Source organism: Musca autumnalis, unplaced genomic scaffold (genome assembly GCF_047663935.1).
Source record: "Musca autumnalis isolate F117 unplaced genomic scaffold, ASM4766393v1 scaffold_1, whole genome shotgun sequence".
NCBI classification, from domain to species: Eukaryota; Metazoa; Arthropoda; class Insecta; order Diptera; family Muscidae; genus Musca; species Musca autumnalis.
The window spans coordinates 17,783,896-17,804,795 of NW_027411644.1; the positions used below are offsets into that span (position 1 = coordinate 17,783,896).

Here is a 20,900-nt window from a genome sequence, read left to right on the forward strand (position 1 = left end):
AATAGCCGATCTTAACATCTTATGTCTTTTGCCATTCCACTCTAATGTTTATATAAATACTGAAAGCAAGTTTATCATTCAATCTGTTTTTCTGGAAGTTTGAAATAAATGACGTGTGCCTCATTGAGTTTGGTATTTAAGATGACGATGACGGCGCTTTACACCTGTATAGCGTGAATGTTATCACCTACCGTCAATGAAATAACTCATAAAAATGACTTAATATTTTGTTTTTATTTTATTTTTTGTTTAAAAACGGAAATTCAATTCATTACTAATCAATGAAATAAATGAATGAGTGTTTACATTGCAATGTTGACTGACGGACGAATGCAATGTCTATAACTTTCAATGATATTGTGGCTGTTATTTTTAGCCTTGCAATCAATGATGGATAGTAACCCAGCAAAATTTGAAGGAAGGGGTTCTTTGTGATGACGTGATTTCATGTCATCTTTTGCTTTGGTTCAAAGCAAGTCGTGAAAGATCCGATTTTTTCATTAGGATTTGAACCAATGCAAAGGAAGTCGTGAAAGATCCGATCCTTTCATCAGCATTTGTACCCATTCCATCGATCCAATAGAGATGATGTTTGTGTTTTTATTTACACACCTGTTTATTTTCATTTTGGTATGTTCCAGTACTGCAAAAATCTACTAATTTTTACTATTTTTCCGATAACATAAAGGAAAAATTGTTATCATAGTAAAAATTAGTAGATTCTTGCAGGTTCTGGAACAGACCAAAGTTGTTAGAACTGTCGTCGTGATGTTGTCTTACATTTCCTGTATATCAGACAACTAAAACTTCTAAGCAATTGGTATTGTATGAAGCTCGAAATGTCTGCAATAAAAATGAATCATCGAACTAAAAATAGAATTGGACTGCACACATTGCTATTTTAAAAGTTCCCTTGTCTGCATGGTAGAACAAGAAAAGGTAGCAGCAATACCCAGCTGACTGAACTGGGTTGTAGTGTTAGTGTCAAATTTCATATGACATTTTATACATTCATTTCTATTTCGATGTACATTAGGGACATATATTTTTTGAGAAAAAAAATATATCATTCGGAAAAAACCATTTCCCAGAAAGAAGTCTTCATATCAATGATATGTAACCTCCTCCAAGTTCGAACGATAAGCCGCGTAGTAAATCACCGCTTGTAGAGGCGATACAACGTTTGTTAATATGTGCGGTATTTTGTTAAAATTTAAAAAAATAAAGCCCTAATAAACATGTGCTTCTTTGATTTCTAAAACAAAACATTGAAACAGCTTCTCCTTTTTCTATGAATTTCCAGCGACCCCAAACTTTTCTGCAAGAATTCTACTTTCTGCGAGAATTTATGCATTTAGTGGAATGATGTGGAACCATAAAAATTGAAAATGTAACGAATTTTCATTCATGTTTTCCAAAATATTCAACCAAATGTGAAAAATTATTAGTTTTTTAAATTCCAATAATTTATAGACATTTCCTTGTTTTGTTTACAAATACAACTGACAGTAACGTTACAAACAAAAACAAATTCCTTTGTGGTTGTTGTTCGAGTTGTATTTGTTGTAGTATTAACTTTACCTTGTATTTGTTCTACCATGCCTTGTCTGTTTTAAATCTGACATAGAACTAAATCAATCAATGTAATTGTAATTTGAAAAAAAGTCCGAAACGAAAAGGAACAAGAATCTGAAAATAAAGAAGAAAAGACTTTTGGAAAGAAACAATCAAAAATAAATTAATTAAGCATAAATGGTATTTTAAAGAAAAAGTCTCTCCTCCCCGTTCGTTACATTTTGTTCCTATAGATCCCTAAAGCAAGCCGGGTTGTAGATCCCTACATATTTCCGTCACTAAACAAAAGAGTATAAATTACCAAAATGTTGTTATAAAATAACAAAATTATAAAATAAAAGTAATTTACGAAATAAAAATACTTAAAGGAGTGCATTTGGAGTCCATGTTGAAATCTGAACTGGTGATGGGAATATAATTGAAAAAACCTTTTGTAAGATGAAAGAATATCAGTTGCGGAGAACGGAGGAAGTAATCTTTTGCGTTGCAGCGGTGGTGATTACATTGCAATTTTGGATGTAAACTTTTGAAAAACTAAACTGATAAATTAATTGTAGCTATTTCATGAATTCGTTTGAATTAATAAAGAGTTTTGTTTTTCATGAAAACCATATTTCAATACAGCATTTCCATTTTCCAAACAAGACATGAAAATTTCATGCCAAGGGGTTGGTGAAAATGACATGCCAAAGCATTGGTTAAAATGACATGTCAAAGCATGGGTGAAAATGACGTGTCAAATCATTGGTGGAAATGACATGCCAAAGCATTGGTGGAAATGACATGTCAACGCATTGGTTAAAATGACATGCCTAGGATCCAGAAAAGAACGTCATCTTTTGGGGTCCACGCTCATATAAAATTCATCGATGAAGATGCTAAAAAGATGACATGCTAGATCACTTGCACCCATGATTGAATGTCATCTTTGGCATCGAACATTTTGCTGGGAACTGTTCTTGTGAATTCACATTCAATATTTGACATCAATTGATTAAACAAGACAAATAATTGTGTCAAATTAATTGTTATTAATTGAAAATAACAATAAAACTAAAAGAAATTTAAAGAATAAATATTTATATTTTTCTCTGGGTGTAAATAGTATGTGCGTAGAAAATCCTTGCTTGGTAGATACAACGAAAATTATTTAAGCAGTTTTTTTTTGCATTTCCATTAACATCAAGATTTTATTTTCTTGATTTCCCTGAAACAATTTGTAGGTGTTGATTTGCTAAGACTGAACGATTCTGGCAGTATACATCTATCGACGTGCTAAAGAGGATGTCTGTTTGAAAAAAAAAAAACAATTTACGTAATTACGCGTTAATTGAAATACAATAATGATGTTTCGTTTTTGTTTAAATATTGAAACAGAGAACAAATAGATTTGTTCGGATCATTATGAGCATGGCTATTTAAAACATGATTATTTATACAGTATGCAAAGTTCATATTCGTACACCCCTAAAAAATGAATAAAATCGTTATTAATTCCATATTTTATGTGCAAATATGAAATAATTGATGGGAATTACCATAACGAAGAAAGATTTAAGAATAACAAAACAAATTTTTAATTTATTCCGTCATTTAGGTATAGATGGCGCCTGTGTGGGTGGCAAAGTTCGTATTCGTATATTTGGTGTTTTTAATGATTTTCAAAGCAAAATACCACAGATTTTTGTTCTTTTCTTCTTTTGGAATGCCTCTGCTATAGAAATATGTACAAATAACGGTAATTTTATCAAAAATTTTGCATGAATAAAAAGTCGGACGAATATTTGAAATAATTAAGAAAAAATGTGCTAGATATGATTAACTATTGCAATTTATTCCCGAATTTTAGACGAAATTAGCTAATCGCAGTCCTTCTGTACCAATATTCGAGGTCTAATATGAAAATAAATGTTGTCAGCGTTTGGAAATGCAAAGAAACGTAATCCGGGCTTAGGTAAAGTAAACACATTTTTGGTTTTTACTTGTTGAAAATCATAAGTTTAGTTTTATATTTGACATTAAATGTATTGAAGTTTTAGAATACGGTTTCGAACATCATTTTATGTCAAGACATATCGGAAATTACGAGAAATAATAATTTTTTAAGGAAGAAAATTTCCCCGAAAATAATGCATTTCTTCAAAAGGTTACCCCACGTTCTTTCCTGGACAATTTGTTTCATTCTTTTGACATTTTTGAACTCATTTTGTATCCTTCGGTAAAGAAATATAATTTTCAAGAAGTAGAAACCATTATTTTCACAATTTTGGCAGTCATAACCCTCGTTCATAGTACGCGTAGAATTTCAGTCGTACGCAGACAGTACGAAAACTTGTACAGTTTCATTTTTCTTCATAATTTCTCACAGTTTTCGACATAAAATGATTTTCGGAACCGTATTCTAAAACTTCAATACAATTAATGTCAAATATAAAACGAAACTTGCGATTTTTACCAAGTAAAAACCAAAAATGTGTTTATTTTACCTAAGCCCGGATTACGTTTCATTGCATTTCCAAACGCTGACAACATTAATTTCCATATTAGACCTCGAATATTGTTACAGAAGGACTGCTATTAGCTATTTTTGGCCCAAATTCGGGAATAAATTGCAATAGTTAATCAGATCTAGCACATTTTTCTTAAGTATTTCAAATATTCGTCCGACTTTTTATTCATGCAAAAATTTTAATAAAATTACCGTTATTTTTACATATTTCTATAGCAGAGGCATTCCAAAAGAAGAAAGGAACAAAAATTTGCGGTATTTTGTTTTGAAAATCCTTAAAAACATCTTTGTGTTTATTTCAGCTTTAGTCCATATTTTGTTGTATTCAAGTATTTGAATAACAACAAAATGTTTTACAGTGGATATGAAATTGATTAGTTGCGGGCGGAGGGTAGGGAATACTATAGTTTCAGTTGTCACCAAACAACTTCATCAGTTCCCTTTTCCGCCGACTCTGTATCGATAAACAGGTCAATAAGCCCATCCAGCAAATTAAACAAAATGAGAAATTTGCTATATGGCCCTAAAGCTGATTACCCTACAATTTGAGTCGAACTAAAGAATTTCATATCCACCACTGTTTTTATGTCGTCTTTGCTTTGCAAAGAATACGAACATAGGATTGTTGCTTCAATAAGCGGTAGGGCCATATAGCAAATTTCTCATTTTGTTTAATTTGCTGGATGGGCTTATTGACCTGTTTATCGATACAGAGTCGGCGGAAAAGGGAACTGATGAAGTTGTTTGGTGACAACTGAAACTATAGTATTCCCTACCCTCCGCCCGCAACTAATCAATTTCATATCCACTGTAAAACATTTTGTTGTTATTCAAATACTTGAATACAACAAAATATGGACTAAAGCTGAAATAAACACAAAGATGTAAAATTCTGCAGTCCAACAATAAAAAACGCCAACAATCCTTAAAAACTCTAAATACATATATAATGCTTATAGGTGTACGAATACGAACTTTGCCAACCACACAGGCGCCATCTATAACTAAATGACGGAATAAATGAACAATTTGTTTTGTTATTCTTAAATCTCTCTTCTTAATGGTAATTCCTATCAATTATTTCACATTTGCACATAAAATATGGAATTAATAACGATTTTATTAATTTTCTAGAGGTGTACGAATATGAACTTTGCATACTGTAAGTAGTTTAAGGAACCGCTCAAAGCCCCATGAAAATGGATTTTGAATATAAGTTTTAGGGAACATAAACATTGATTTTTAATAGTATCTTTGGGGACATTTCAAGGCACGACAATTTGTAAAAGTAATTTTGTCGAGATTTTAAGCGACGTGGATTTTTAAAAGTATTTTTGAGGGCATTTCAAGGCACGTGAACTTTTAAAACAAATTTTGGGGATATTACAAGACACGTGGATTTTTAAAACAAATTTTGGGGACATTTCAAGGGACGTGGATTTTTAAAACAAATTTTGGGGACATATCAAGTCACGTAGATTTTCAAAACAAATTTTTGGGGCATTTCAAGGCACGTTGATTTTTATATCCTCATCCTTTAGGCTAAAGAGGGTATTTACACTTTGATACGACCAAAAGTGTGCCACATCGAAATAATGGGTTTAGACCCCAAGTATGTTTGTACGATATCCCTTTCAGCCAATTTTGAGTAGATTTAGCAATGTCCGTCAGTCTGTCTGGCAGGCTGGTGCGCACGATAATTCTCGAACGGATCAATCGATTCGGTTCAAATTTTGGGTATCGAAATATTGTGTCCAGATTCGATTTAAGTTCGAAGATGGGCCATATAGGCCCACTCCTTCAGGTACCTCACCCACAAATGTTCAAAACTTGTCGCAAAACTTGTGCGCACGATAACTCTTGTAGGGAATAACCGATTTGGTCCATACTTTGCACATCGTGTAATTTCTACCAAACTTAGATGAGGTTCCAATATGGACTCAATCAGTCCACTCCTTCGGGTACCTCCCACACAAAATTTCGGAAAAGTTCAGTTTAGGAACTGGTCTCGAATCGCTTTGATTTTTATTACGCAAGTTGTATTCGCTGTCCTCTATACGACGCTGTAAGTTTCATTAGGGGCAAGCCCATACTTCCTGAGAAAATAGCCTGAAAGTTACAAACAAACCCTATGACACCGTGTATAGTGGTGGAGCGCAAGATAACTCTCGAACGGATCTGCCAATTCGGTCGATAATTTGGCTTTCGTAATATTTTGTCCAAACTTAGTTCAAGTTAAAAGATGGATTATATCGGTTCACAGCTTCCGGTACCTCCCCCACAAAAGTTCGAAAATGTTCGGAAAATTTGTGCGAACGATAACTCTTGAAGATAGAAACAGATTTGTTCCATACTTTGCACATTATGAAATTTCTACCAGACTTAGATGAGGTTCCAATATGGACTAAATCGGTAAACTCCTTCGAGTAACTCCCACACAAAATTTCGGAAAAGTTCAGTTTAGGACCTGCTCTCGAATAGCCTTGGTTTTTGTTGTAACATCTTGTATTCACGGCCCTCCATACGACGGTATAAGTTTCATCAGGGGCAAGTCCATACTTCCTGAGAAAATAGCCTGAAAGCTGCAAAAAACCCCTATGACACCGTGTGAGGTGGTTGGAGCGCAAGATAACTCTCGAACGGATCTGCCATTTCGGTCCAAAATTTGGCCTTAGTAGTATTTTGTCCAAACATAGTTTAGGTTTGAAGATAAGCCATATCGGTCCACTCTTCAGGTACCTCCCCCACAAAAGTTCAAAAATGTTCGGAAAAATTGTTCGTAAGGTAACTCTTGAAGAAAGTGGCCGAATTGGTCTATACTCTACACATCCTAATATATCTACCAGATATAGATCAGGTTCGAATATAGACTATATTTGTCCACTCCATCCGGTACCTCCCACACAAAATGTCGGATAAGTTCACTTTAAGACCTGATATCGAATCACTTTGATTTTTGTTGAAGCAACTTGCATTCGCTGCCTCAATTACGATGGTAAAAGTTTTTTAGGGCAAGTCCATACTTCTTGAGCAAACAGCCCAGAGAGTGTAAAAACCCCATATGGCACCATACTCGTATGTTGTGGCTGGAGAGCCACTTCCGTAACTGTCAATGTCGATTCCTTTTAGTATCTCCAAAACTTTTGATCTTTAATCCTAATCAAAATTTGTATCGGTTCAAACGCTGTAAATACATATGTACTTATTTTGGGAAAAAATTGTTTCAATATACACAGGCTGAGGGTATATCTCTGTCGGCAAAGCCGACTGATACTTTTTTACTTGTTAAAACAAATTTTGGGGACATTTCAAGGCATTTGGATTTTTAAAACAAACTTTGTGGACACTTCAAGGCACGTGGGCTTTTAAAACAAACATTCTGGACACTTCCAGGCACGTGGGCTTTTAAAGCAAATTTTTGGGACACTTCAAGGCACGTGAATTTTTTAAAAAATTTTGTTGACATTTTAAAACAAATTTTGGGGACATTTCAAGGCGCGTGAGTTTTTAAAACAAATTTTAGGAAAATTTCAACGCACGGGGATTTTTTAAAAAAATGTTGGGGACATTTCAAGACACGTGGACAATTTCACTGACATTGTTGCTAAGGCCCTTACAATTTAATTACAGGAATGTTGAATTTTCGAGGTTCTGATGCGGCGGTGTCTCGAATTCCGAAGACGTAGTTGGAGCCACGCTGGGAGAAGATCTGGCGCTGCAAGCAGCAACATAACTACTATCGCAGCATTCCTGAAGACTACTAAGACCGGAGCAGCCTCGCAAGTCCACCCATTCCATAAATCCATTACATCTCACCGATGTTGGCATATGGTGATCGTAGGACATATTGTCAAATAGGTTGAGACATTTAATACATTTATATTGTCAATTGCATTGTCAAATTATATCAAAGGAAGTTAACCCAAAAACATTTCTAATGTAGACATGGCGTTGTTGAAGAAGTGCTTAATTTGTTTAAATTAAGTGCTGCAATAAATGGACACTTTTACATTGGAGTTTAGTATCATGAGAACTGGTCTATGTCTACTTCATGTGACGTAAAATGTTTGAACCAATCAGTAGAGCAAATCAACATATAGTAACTATCATGATAATAAACACCTGTGCGAACGTACTTTAAAATTATAAATTTGCAGTGTTGCATTTTTTAGTTTTTTCACATTAATAATAATTTTTATACGGAATTGTTAAATTAATTGTCTTTCTTTTCACTTCCTTTTACAGTTAAATTAAATTCCCCCAAACAAAAATGGCCAATCCACCATTGAATTCCTGCTGTTTCTGCACCTCAACCCGTAATGGCTCGATTATTTCGGGCCTGTTGGCCATTGTCTTATCCATCATAACTATTGTCGTCATATTCACAACTCGTGTTGCATTTAAGACAATATTTTTCGATTTGGATACAGATATTGTGAAGATCATTTTGGTTATAAATTTGTGCATGACCATTCTGATATCGACACTGATGATTGTTGGCGTTATCAAGGTATGTATACAAATCTTAATGTTTTTGCCGGTTTTATCTAATGTTTCTCTAAATGTACATTGCAGCGTAATCACTACCTTATGATGCCATGGGTTGTATTGGGTATTATGATTGCAATTGGTCTCCTGGTTTCGGTTATTTATACCGCCGTGGTATTCTTCATTGATGGCTATGTGTTATCTGGAGTATTGTGGCTTGTCTTTGGTTTGATTGCATGCGGTAAGTATTAAGTTTTCATATTTATTTATTTGATCTAAATAGTTTGATATGTGGTAAAAGAAGTTTAGAAGATTAAAAAACAAATGACTGCATTTACATAAGGGCTTATAACAACGATAATCACTACAAAGGTACAAAGGAAGTACCATATCAAGGAGTTGCAATACCAAGAGTGAGAGAATGTCCCATTGTCTCTTCGGAGATGCTAATGTTCTTAATTTTTACGCTTAGATAACAATGAGTTAGGTTAAACACAACAGTCACGAGAACAAAGGTAGATTGTCCTAAAAATTCTGAAAGTTCATTTTGAAAAACATGTCCATTTCGACCACTAACTACCTCAAGATATTTTGTGTACAGCAGTTTAAGTCGTTCGTGCAAGGCCCAGCTATATATTATAAGTAAAAAATGTTGTCAAGGTCCTAAGTCGTTGACCCGCAGCACTTGGGTTGCTGACAAAGAAACCTTGTTGACCTCATATAAAACAATAGGTTGTTATAAAGCAATAGTAAGCTGTACGCCGGCGTCAGTGTAGTATGCGAATGTTAAGGTGCAAACACAATGAGAAATTCAGGCTTATCCAAGCCTCATTTTATGTAAAAAAATAAATACAAAATCGGATTTTAATTAGGTAGAACATTCCCTTTATTCTTTTACATGAAATTGAGCGTGAAGTAAGCGACGAATTTCATTGTGTTTGCACCTTTAAGTTAGAAACACGATGAAATACGCCTCTTTTTCACGCTCAGTGTCATGTAAAAGATTAAAGGCCAAGTACTACCTAATTCAAATGAATTAGGCAGCATTTGAATCAGGTAGTACTTGGTCTTTAAGCTGAAAACAGATACAACGTTTGATTAAAGTTTTGCGTTGGGCGTCGAGAAAAAAACAACAACAACAGGGCGACGCTGACATCAAAGTCCGGCGTTGATGTGTTTGCCGGCATCTATTTCAAATGAATTTGAATTTTTCGGCATCATGCCCAACAGTGTAAAAACGGCCAAAACGACACAAAACTTTACCCAAACGTTGTATGTGTTTCCAGCTTTAATCTTTTACATGAAACTGAGCGTGAAAAAAGCGCCGTATTTCATTCTGTTCACACCTTTAGCTCTACGCAGTGGAAAATGTTGCAACAGGGTACCCCTTCAAGCTTTCAACCCAACAAAATGTTGCAGATGGAGTATCTACTAGGATGTTAACGATCTAGTGGACAGGCTTTCTGCACACAGGAACGACAGGAGAGATCTTCATTATCTGGATAGGGAGGTCCAAAGTCCCGGTCCTCACTAGAGTAAGGCCATGTTTATACTATAGCCTTTTGCAAGGTCAACCTTCTTTATGAGGATTTATTTGAAATATAAGCAATGGAATTGACATTTGAAACCCAGTGGGTTTGTTAAATCCGGTTATATATAAACGTACTATTATTTCACTGAAATTTTGACAGGAAATTAAAAAAATGTAAAACAACAACTGTATTGCAACAAGGCAAAATTGACGAACACATGAAATCATGGCCCAATAATAGGTCCTCCATCAAGCGAATTCAAAGAAAAATGAAGATTTTAAATGTCAAAATTCATAAACAGAGGCGAAAAAATTTTTGAGGCGAATTTCTTTTCTGTCAATTCAGGTAGATACATACAAAACATTTTCCGAGAAAAAGTTGTTACCGTAGTTATTTTTGTTTGACGAAACAGAAAATACCAGCTGATTGAACTTGAACTGCTAAAATAAGTTATTGTAAATTAAATTCTCATACAAACACAACAAATGTTGACATTTTACGTATACAACTTTAAGTTTATTTGTTTTCTTTTTTCGAGATACATCTACCTGTTTCTATACAGTTCGACATTTCAATACCTCACAGCGAATTCAAATGACAAATATGAATTTTGACAGCTCAAATCGAAATCATCTGATTTTGCCGGAGGACCTATAATTGGGCCATGCTTGAAATTATGAATTTCCCCCCAAAATATGCAATATTTAATGTCAAAATTTCAGTGAAATGACTCTATTGTGGCCCGGGACAAAGGTACAAGCGAGAACCTCTAGAACTCCAGCTGCCAAGGAAAACACGCGTGGTTTTAGGCCAGTTAAGATCCGGAAGATGCAGCCGCTTTAATTCATATTGGGCCCGAATTGATGTCACGATACCCAACACTTGCCCTGCATGTAGTTTGTGACCTCACGACATGTTATATTTGTTTAACTATCCAATTAAGCCCACAAAATTACTTTTATTTGAAATGTCCCCAAAACTTACTTTTAAAAATCCACGTGCCTTGAAATGTCCTCAAAATTTGTTTTAAAAATCCACGTGCCTTGAAATGTCTTCAAACTTTGTTTTAAAAATCCACGTGCCTTGAAATGTCCCCAAAATTTGTTTCAAAAATCCACGTGCCTTGAAATGTCACCAAAAATTTGTTTCAAAAATCCACGTGCCCTGAAATGTCCCCAAAATTTGTTTCAAAAATCTACGTGCCCTGAAATGTCCCCAAAATTTGTTTCAAAAATCTACGTGCCTTGAAATGTCACCAAAAATTTGTTTCAAAAATCCACGTGCCTTGAAATGTCCCCAAAATTTGTTTTAAAAATCCACGTGCCTTGAAATAACCCCAAAGTTAATTTTAAAAATCTACGTGCCTTGCAATGTCCCCAAAATTTGTTTTAAAAATCCACGTGCCTTGAAAAAACCCCAAAGTTAATTTTAAAAATCTACGTGCCTTGCAATGTCCCCAAAATTTGTTTTAAAAATCCACGTGCCTTGAAATGTCCCCAAAATTTGTTTTAAAAATCCACGTGCCTCGAAATGTCCCCAAAATTTGTTTTAAAAATCCACGTGCCTTGTAATGTCCCCAAAATTTGTTTTAAAAATCCACGTGCCTTGAAATGTCCCCAAAATTTGTTTTAAAAATCCACGTGCCTTGAAATGTCCCCAAAAATTTGTTTTAAAAATCCACGTGCCTTGATATGCCCCCAAAAATTTGTTTTAAAAATCCACGTGCCTTGAAATGTGCCCAAAATTTCTTCAAAATTTGTTTTAAAAATCCACGTGCCTTGAAATGTGCCCAAAATTTCTTCAAAATTTGTTTTAAAAATCCACGTGCCTTGAAATGTGCCCAAAATTTCTTCAAAATTTGTTTTAAAAATCCACGTGCCTTGAAAATTTGTTTTAAAAATCCACGTGCCTTGAAAATTTGTTTTAACAATCCACGTGCCTTGACATGTCCCCAAAATTTGTTTTAACAATCCACGTGACTTGAAATGTCCCCAAAATTTCTTCAAAATTTGTTTTAAAAATCCACGTGCCTTGAAATTTCCCCAAAATTTGTTTTAACAATCCACGTGACTTGAAATGTCCCCAAAATTTCTTCAAAATTTCTTTTAAAAATCCACGTGCCTTGAAATGTCCCCAAAATTTCTTTTAAAAATCCACGTGCCTAGAAATGTCCCCAAAATTTCTTTTAAAAATCCACGTGCCTTGAAATGTCCATTAAAATTACTTTCAAAAATCCACGTGCCTTGAATTGTCCCTGAAAAAATACATTTAAAAATCCACATGCCTTGAAAAGTCCTTAAAATTACTTTTACAAATCTACCTGCCTTGAATTGTCCCTGAAAAAATACTTTTAAAAATCCACGTGCCTTGAAATGTCCTTAAAATTACTTTTACAAATCTACGTGCCTTGAATTGTCCCTGAAAAATTACTTTTAAAAATCCACGTGCCTTGAAAGTCCACAATAAATTACTTTTAAAATTCTACGCGCCTTGAAATGTCCCCAAAATTTGTTTAAAAAATCCAAGTGCCTTAAAATGCCCGCAAAATTACTTTTAAAAATCCTTAAAACTCCAAGTTTCCTCTTGACAACTTCGAACCTATTTACTACGTACATTTCCGCAAAGTAGAACAACTTTGATGTTAGGTTATAAAATCCCATCTGGTGTAGATTGTCATAATAAACAACTTTCCACATAACCCAGTACCTACTTTCATCATCATATTTACAACTTAATTGTAATTTAAAACTTTTGGTGGTTTATCTGGAACACGCTCATCAAACAACATCATTGCAGAGAGTAGGCTTAAAAATTAGGTTTGCTCCTACAATTTCATCTTTTTGTCTTTTTTAGCGGTTTTTACTTTTTATAGGCCAACTATGAAATGTGGTTAGGATTTATTTACACAATACAAAAACGAATAGCGTTTGGCTAATGAAGAAAGTTGTTTGCTCTCTGTGTAAAACCTAGCGTTTTATATTACCCCAAGCCCCAAATGGGTAGTATTGTCATTTGCAATACACATTTGTTCGTATGCCTCGTATGCCATAAATACGGCATGTCAAAACCCTTAACTGGTGACAGCGTGTTTTGCAAAAATTTGATCTACAAGTTGTACTTTTACGGAACACAAAATATTGTCGCTTATTGGCCTTTTTTGTGAACAATTGGAATTCGTTTTATATTACCTTGTTAGCTATAGCTCTGTTCCAGAACTAAAAAGTTTTTACAATTTTTACCACTTTTACACATTTTGCGTTCCCGTACACAAAATTTATATGAAAATCGTTTACGACTTTTACAACTTTTACGACTTTTACCACTTTATAAAGTACGGGAACAGGCCATATTACACACAGCAAGCAGAGCATTACAAACAAACTTAACCATGTGTAGACTGACTTAAAGCATGGCTTGAAAGTGTGTGATTATTCGTTGCATTTTTTGGAAAGTGAAATTGCAATGAAATAGGGGAATATATATGAGCTAAGGGAATGCCTTCTATTGAATAAACGTTGCGAATTTGAATCAGGATTTGTATTTATATCTTTTTACATTTCAAGACAAACCTCAGGCTGTTATTTTGATGACGGTCTTTATCAGGCAGGGATATAATATACTCTAAGGTCAAACATAGACAGTTTGTTCATGGCTTTACGCACCACAAGTCGCTTCCAAACACCTTATCATGCAGCATACCTGTCATTGGTTTATTATTAATATTAATACATTTATTTAATTACTTTCTAATTATGTTTTTCTTTTCTTTCTTTCATTACAGCCATCATGACCTATTGCTGGTGTGTGGTGTACAGCGAATACACAATTTTGGCGCAAGAAAACGAAAGAGGTCGTTACAATAAACAACCCTATAGACGTTAAATTCCGAAATAAATGCGAAAATTTTATACACCAATAGAGTTAATTTATTAACAATTTTTTTATTAATATTTATTTAAATTTTTTTATGTATGATTAATATTTTATTTTAATAAAGAACAAAAAAACTTTAATTTTAAGTAACACATAACATAACCTTAAAAAATCCCAGTGCGAATTTTTATTTAAAAAGAAATGTAATGCGAATCAAAATTTCGTCCAAAATCAATAAATGTAAAATAAATCTATGTATGGAAACTAATGTTTGTAAATTACAAATAAAGTAAAAAACGGAAAAATAAAAATGACACATTAATATTTTTAAATCTGTTCCTCCTTAGTAGATGAACCATTGATTGTTTGAAGGTAATAAAGGTAAATATAATACGTTTTCAAATAGAAACAACGTACAGGTCTTCCATATATTGAGAAAAGTCCTAAAATTGTTAAACATTTTTATTATGCCATCTATTAATTCTATTTTATTGGTTTGATCTTCGTTGAAGAATTTCTATAGGTCGACCTACTAAGGTTTTTTTCTAGACGGAAGACCTTCTATAACTATACTATAGGTAGAAAACTTTCTATACATTTCCTATCGTTAAAAGACTCATTCGTTTTCTATATGCAGAAAATATTTTATACGACTTAGGTAGCGGACCTTTTATAGGGTTTTTAGATTAGATCTTTTAATAGCCATTTAAAAGATACATTACTTCATAAAGTAATTCTACCTATAGGCTTTCTATAGACAGACATAATTTACTACACCTTGATTTTCTATAGATCGACATCCTTATTAAAGGTCTTTGCAGATCGAAGTCTTTATAAAGGTATTCTATAGATAGAAAGCATATAAACAATTTCTATAGATGGAATACTTTATGAAGATCTTCTACACATCGAAGACCTTCTAACCGTCTTCTAGAGTCATTCTCCTACCGCGTTGCTGTTGTAACAGTATTTGATTTGTTTGTATGCTCGTTTTCCTTCTTTATCTGGCTCTGGGTCCATCCGGATGTTTCGATGGGATGTAATCACAGATCCACTGGAGTTAGTTGAGTAGGCTTGCAGGGCAGTTGAAAAGGTGCTGTGTATCGTGCGGGCCTGTGGCGCATGCTGGGCAGATGTTTTGCAAGCATCCTGGCGGGATCTGACATCATCCCGAGCGTATTTCAGTCAAAATACTTTGGTTTGTCGTGGCAGCAAAAGGGGGGAGGGATGTTCCCCGAGGACCACATTCACACGATAATTGTGAATGATATTTAAACCTGCTTGATAGGATTGCAGATTTAGGGGTTCCCTCTTATATCGTTGAACCTCCCGTTCTAGATCTTGACATGCCTGTGTGAGAGCATGCCATTCTGTTGCTGTATTGGGAGAATTTTTTTCTCCTCATGTAGATGGTCCACTGAAGATGTTGCAGTTCTCAGGTCGGCACTCTTTCAGTTTTGAATATTTTTCCATCGCGTTGCACTTATATTCGCGGATTAAATTGGCGCCGCATAGGTTTCTTTCTTTCCAAGTGCTGACGGGTAGGAGGTTGCATGTGCGGATGACATGAACCTGATTGTATGTTTGTGTGTCCGTTCTTCTGCTCAATCTGGCTCTTTGTCTATCTCCAGTTCAAGGAAAGTGGCTGCTTCGATGGGATGTAACCACAGATCCACTGGAGTTAGGTTAGGTTGAGAAGAGGGGTGATTCAAGATCACCACATGTCCTTAAAAGAAAGGGGATACACTTAAGCCAGAAGAGGCGAGTTGTGCGCTCTAATTTTATGTGTCCTGGAAGTTGTTGTTGTATAAAATTTTTTTATTAGTTTAGAAGTTCCGTCCCATTGATGTAGTCCCTCAAGTTTTTGAACCCGATGTCCTTGATATGGTCGAGTCCTGTAATTATGTCGTTTCCCATTAGTTGAGTTCTCAACTTTGTGAAAGCCAGGCAGTGGCAGAGATAGTGTTGCAACGTTTCGTCGTTTTCGCGACATGCCCTGCACAGCCTATCCTGTGCAGATGCGCTTATAGTCCTAAATGCCCTGTAAGGACACCAATCAGTCTACTGATATCCTTTTTAATCATCACTAGGAGGTCACTTGTTTTGTCCTGGTCTGGGTTTCCCCATAGGATTTTTGTAGTTTTTCCCTTTTCCTGGTTATTCCATACGGATACATGAGCATTCTTTGCCCAAGCTTTTAGTTCTATACGCGCCGCCTAGACTTACTGTCGGTAGCTTCCTGGCATGTTTTGCTAAGGAGATTGCTACTTCGTTTCCCGTAATCCCTATGTGTCTTGGAACCCATATAATGTTTACCAAGCCATAATGGGAATAGTCGTAAATTGAATTTTTACACTCTAAGACAGTTTTTGATGTTGTTGCCCTACTTGTTATAGCTCTAATTGCTGCTTTACTATCCGTCAGGATGTTAACTGTGAGTGGCTTTGTATTTGTTCTAAACCAGTTCAGACATTCTGTGATCGCTCGGATTTCGGCCTGGAGGATCGTGTTATGATCCGGCCGAAGGGAGATCCTCGTTTCCGTATCTACGATATAAAGACCCAGTTCCGTTCTCCCCCCTAACACAGCCCCGTCCGTAAACCCGCAGCTTCCAGCGGGAATTCCATCGATCCACATATGTATCTCTGTCCGGTATTAGAACATCACACAGAGCTACTTCACTTGATTCTGGTATCCGGTCCGATACTATTTGATTTATAGATTTACCCGTTGTGAACCGTAATATGCTTTGGTGGTATGTTTGGAGGTCTTTTTCGATCCACTCGCTCATCGCTTTCAGTCTTATAGCCGCGATGGCTGCTTCATACCTTACCTGTATTTCTATTGGATGGACAAATAGAATTGTCTCTAAAGCCCTAGTTGGCGTAGTGCTCATCGCCCCGTTAATGCTTAGGCAGCACATTCTTTGGAGTCTCTGCAATGTTTCCACATTGTATTTTTTGTCCATAACTGTCCACCATACAACAGATGCGTAAGTAAGAATCGGTCTTATTACGCTTCTGTACAGCCAGTATAGCCCTTCTACAAGTTGGCCAACATCTGTGTGCTTTGGCAGCCCTTTCCTGAATATGGCCTTTCCATTTAAGTTTCCTATCTAGAATTACCCCCAGATATTTAACTGTTGGAGATATAGTTATTGCCTTATTCAGGAAAACTGGTTCCTCGACGGAGCCCAATTTCATTTTCCTAGTGAAAAGACATAACTCTGTTTTTTCCGGGTTAACATTAAGACCTCTTGGTCTAGCCCAGTTGTAAGCTATATTTAGAGCCTCACCAAGTAGATTTGGATTCTTTCCCCTTAGAAGCATTATAACGTCGTCTACATAACAGACTGGTTCAAATCCTTCCTTGGTTAAGGACCTTAGTAGACGATAAAATCCCCCCTGTGGCGTTCCCTGTCCTACTTTGTCCCTTTTTGTTACGTCATGTAGGGCGCAGCTTATCCATCTGTTCCTTAGCATGTCGTATATCCACTGGAGTTAGATGAGTAGGTTTGACAGGGCAGTTGAAAAGATGCTGTGTGTTGTGCGGACCCATGCCGCATACTGGACAGATGTTTTGCACGGTGCTATCGATACTTGCCCAATAGGAATTTAAGCGACTGCAATACCTGAGCGTAGTTGTGCCAAAACTACTCTGGTTTGTCGTGGCAGCTGATGCTCCTAATTGCTTGATATGCCTGTTGATCTGGGGGTTTTCTCCTATATTGTTGGACCTCCGTCTCTAGAGCATGAATATCCTTTCTGATATGCCTGAATGTGTCGGGCCCACCCACAAGATGGTGATTGGGATGGCTCTCACGGTAACATCCGAGCAAGTACTGCAACAACATCTCATTGTGTTGCTTTACTGGAAGAATCTTTGCTTCCTCATGTTGGTGGTCCACTGAAGACTTGAGGAGGCACCCTGTTGCAGTTCTCAGGGCGGCATTCAGGCAAGCTTAAATCTTTTTGCAATGCGTATCACATACATTCGTGGAGCAAACTGGAGCCGCATAGTTTACCACTGGCCGACCTATCGCGTTATATGTGGTCAACAAGGTTTCTTTTTCTGCACCCGCAGTGCTGCCGGCTAGGGACTAGAGGACCTTGTTCCTACATTTCAGTTTGTCGCAGATAGCTGCGGCATGCGCGTATGACTTGAAAGTAGTGTCGAATGTGACCCCTAGAATTTTTGAGCAGTTTGTGGTCGGAATTATGCTACCATCGACCGCGACATTCAATTCTCTCCCAAACTGCGCTGTCCATATGGTGAACAGAGTGGCTGTTGATTTTGTGGCGGAAATCTGCATATTCCTCGAATGGAAAAAGGTGGTAAGATCGGTTAAATAGTTGATCAGTCTCTCACAGATGTCATTAGGATAAGTACCCGACGCTAGGATCGTGAAATCATCCGCATACGTTACGATCTCGATGCCGTATGGCGCCAATTTAATCCGGAAGAGATCTAATGTGACGTAACACTCTTCTCTTCGCCCTGTCACTCTCGGGGTGCTCGACAAACAGTCGATTGAAGTAACTTGCACACCTCTTCGGGTCAGTCAACGTAACGTTGCCAAACGTGACTGAGGTCCTGTCATCCCTCCTTCCGGGAATACAGGAGAGGTAGAGGTTAAACAGATCCGGAGATATCACCCCATCTTGCGGAACTCCCTGTTTCACTCTACGGGGTTTGGACTTCTTGTTCCTGAGTTCCACGTACGACTGGCGTCTACAGATATAATTGATTATCCAACGTTTTAAGGTTGGCCGGAGGGTTGTCCGCTCTATGTCCTCAAACAGCGTGGAGTGCCTGACTGTATTAAAGGCTTTTGATAAGTCAAGCGCTACCACCACTGTTCTATCACACGGCTGTCTCTGGTTGAGTCCTTGACAAATATATGTGGAGATGGCGTGCAGCGCAGCGCTGTTGTGCTGCTTGCGGAATCCATGCTGATGATCGGCAACTACATAGCTATTTCTGACACTGCGGAGGACTAAGGCCTCAAGGGTCTTTGATCGACCTGTACGATTCACTTTTGGTGGCATTCTTGCCTGGCTTTAGTAGCAGGGCCACTCTGCCCATTTTCCAAACTTCGGTAACAATGAGGGTGACTAGCGACAAGTTGAGTACCACTCCCGACTCATACAGCTGCTTCAGCATTACCATGGAGATTCCATCAGGTCCCAACGCTTTGGATGATTTAGCGTTACTGATGGCATTCGCAACATCATCCATTGTAAACTGTGGTGGTTCATCCTCGGCAGGAAGAGATCTAATGTAACGTAACACTCTTCTCTTCGCCCTGTCACTCTCGGGGTGCTCGACGAACAGTCGATTGAAGTAACTTGCACACCTCTTCGGGTCAGTCAACGTAACGTTGCCAAACGTAACTGAGGTCCTGTCATCCCTCCTTCCGGGGTTCGAGAGTGACTTAACCGTTGTCCACAATTTACTTATACCGGCTCCAATGTTGCAACTCTTCAGATGATTTAACCACTTGTTCCGCTTATGTTCGCCGACCAGCCTGTTAACTTCCAGTGTCAGCTCCCTGACTCTGGGGTCTTCGGGATTGGTTCGACGAAGCTCATCAGGCTCATTTGCTAATCCCGTCGCCTCTGCTAAGAAATTTGGTCTTACTTCGGGTATTCGACCAGCAGATATATGGCGAGCGGCTGCAGCATTGATGATGTCTCGGAACGTCCTTTCTGCTACCCGAGCATCAGAAGGATGGGGCAGTTCTCTGAAGCGGCGATTGGTGAAATCTCTGAAACCCGGCCAATCAGCTTTCAGCAGTGCTGCTTGCGGAACCCATGCTAATTATCGACAACTGGATAGCTATTTCTAACGCTGGGGACAACTAAAGCCTCAAGGGTCTTTGCTACGGGGACAAAAGCGAAATCGGTCTGTACGATTCACCATGTCCATTTTTCAGACCTCGGGACGGTGTGGGTGCGACAGCTTGAGAACTTTATTGAGATACTTCACTACCAGCACATACACCTGTTTCAGTATTACTATGGAGATTCCATCAGGGCGCAACGTAGTACTCTTCTCTTCGCCCTCTCACTCCGGGATGCTCGAGAAACTGTCGATTGAAATAACTTGCGCACCTCTTCGGATCAGTCAGCGGCAGAATACCGCAGGAACATAGACTGGTGATGGAGAATTCAAGAAAGCTCAAGCAAAAGTCTACGACTCTGTAGATAGATCTGTCAAAGAAGTTAAATATACAAAGCCCAACATATATGTTGTGATGTAAATTCTGAGAAAGAGCTCGGTGTTCTTCATCAGACGTAAACTCAGATACATGAAAAAATCGAAATAACTTAAGGGTAAGTATATCTCGAAACGAGCTTCAAGTGGATAAATTTTTCGACGATGCTTCTAAGTTCGACTCAAGTCGACAGTCACTGGAGGAGGCTAGTTGAAATCGGAGTGATACTGATTACGCCATAAATCGATATCCAGCAAACTGGACAAGGTTGAAAGAGCAGCCTCGACCTTTCGGGGTCGATTATGGATGGCAACCCCACTTCAGTTAAAAACTAGGTCCTGAACAATCATACAAGTTGCACGACTGTAGTGCATTCCAAGCTAAGATTTTTTGATCAGGAAGTAATAGTTCTTGGAAATAGTTCCAAATGGACAGGACCAGGACTTAGACTTGCTCATACAAATTGTGCCGTTGCAAAAGTTGCCGCGAGGGCAACCTGCTGCAAACAAAAATAAATAAAAATATTCGAGACATGTCCTTAAGCTGCACTTGTGCGAAAAATATTGAAATGTTGTGTTTTTGTGTTCTATATCTTTATTACCAGAAGCAAATGTTAAACCAAATCGTGCGCTCCTTTGCAGCGAAACGTTTTTAACTTTTATGTCATGCCGGAAGGAGTGGACCGATAATTCAAATCTTGAAACTT

General features: G+C 37.2%; 1 protein-coding gene across 1 annotated transcript in view; it reads left to right on the top strand.

Moving 5' to 3' along the window:
- LOC141394385 (uncharacterized) overlaps positions 1-14,288 on the top strand; it is a 55,477-nt gene extending 41,189 nt beyond the window's left edge. The window contains exons 2-4 of the mRNA XM_073968656.1: positions 8,330-8,594; positions 8,660-8,813; positions 13,886-14,288. Of these exons, the coding sequence (XP_073824757.1) occupies positions 8,355-8,594; positions 8,660-8,813; positions 13,886-13,986 (495 nt within the window). The 5' untranslated portion in view covers positions 8,330-8,354 and the 3' untranslated portion in view covers positions 13,987-14,288. The remainder of the gene's footprint in view (positions 1-8,329; positions 8,595-8,659; positions 8,814-13,885) is intronic.
- Positions 14,289-20,900: the final 6,612 nt, after the last annotated feature.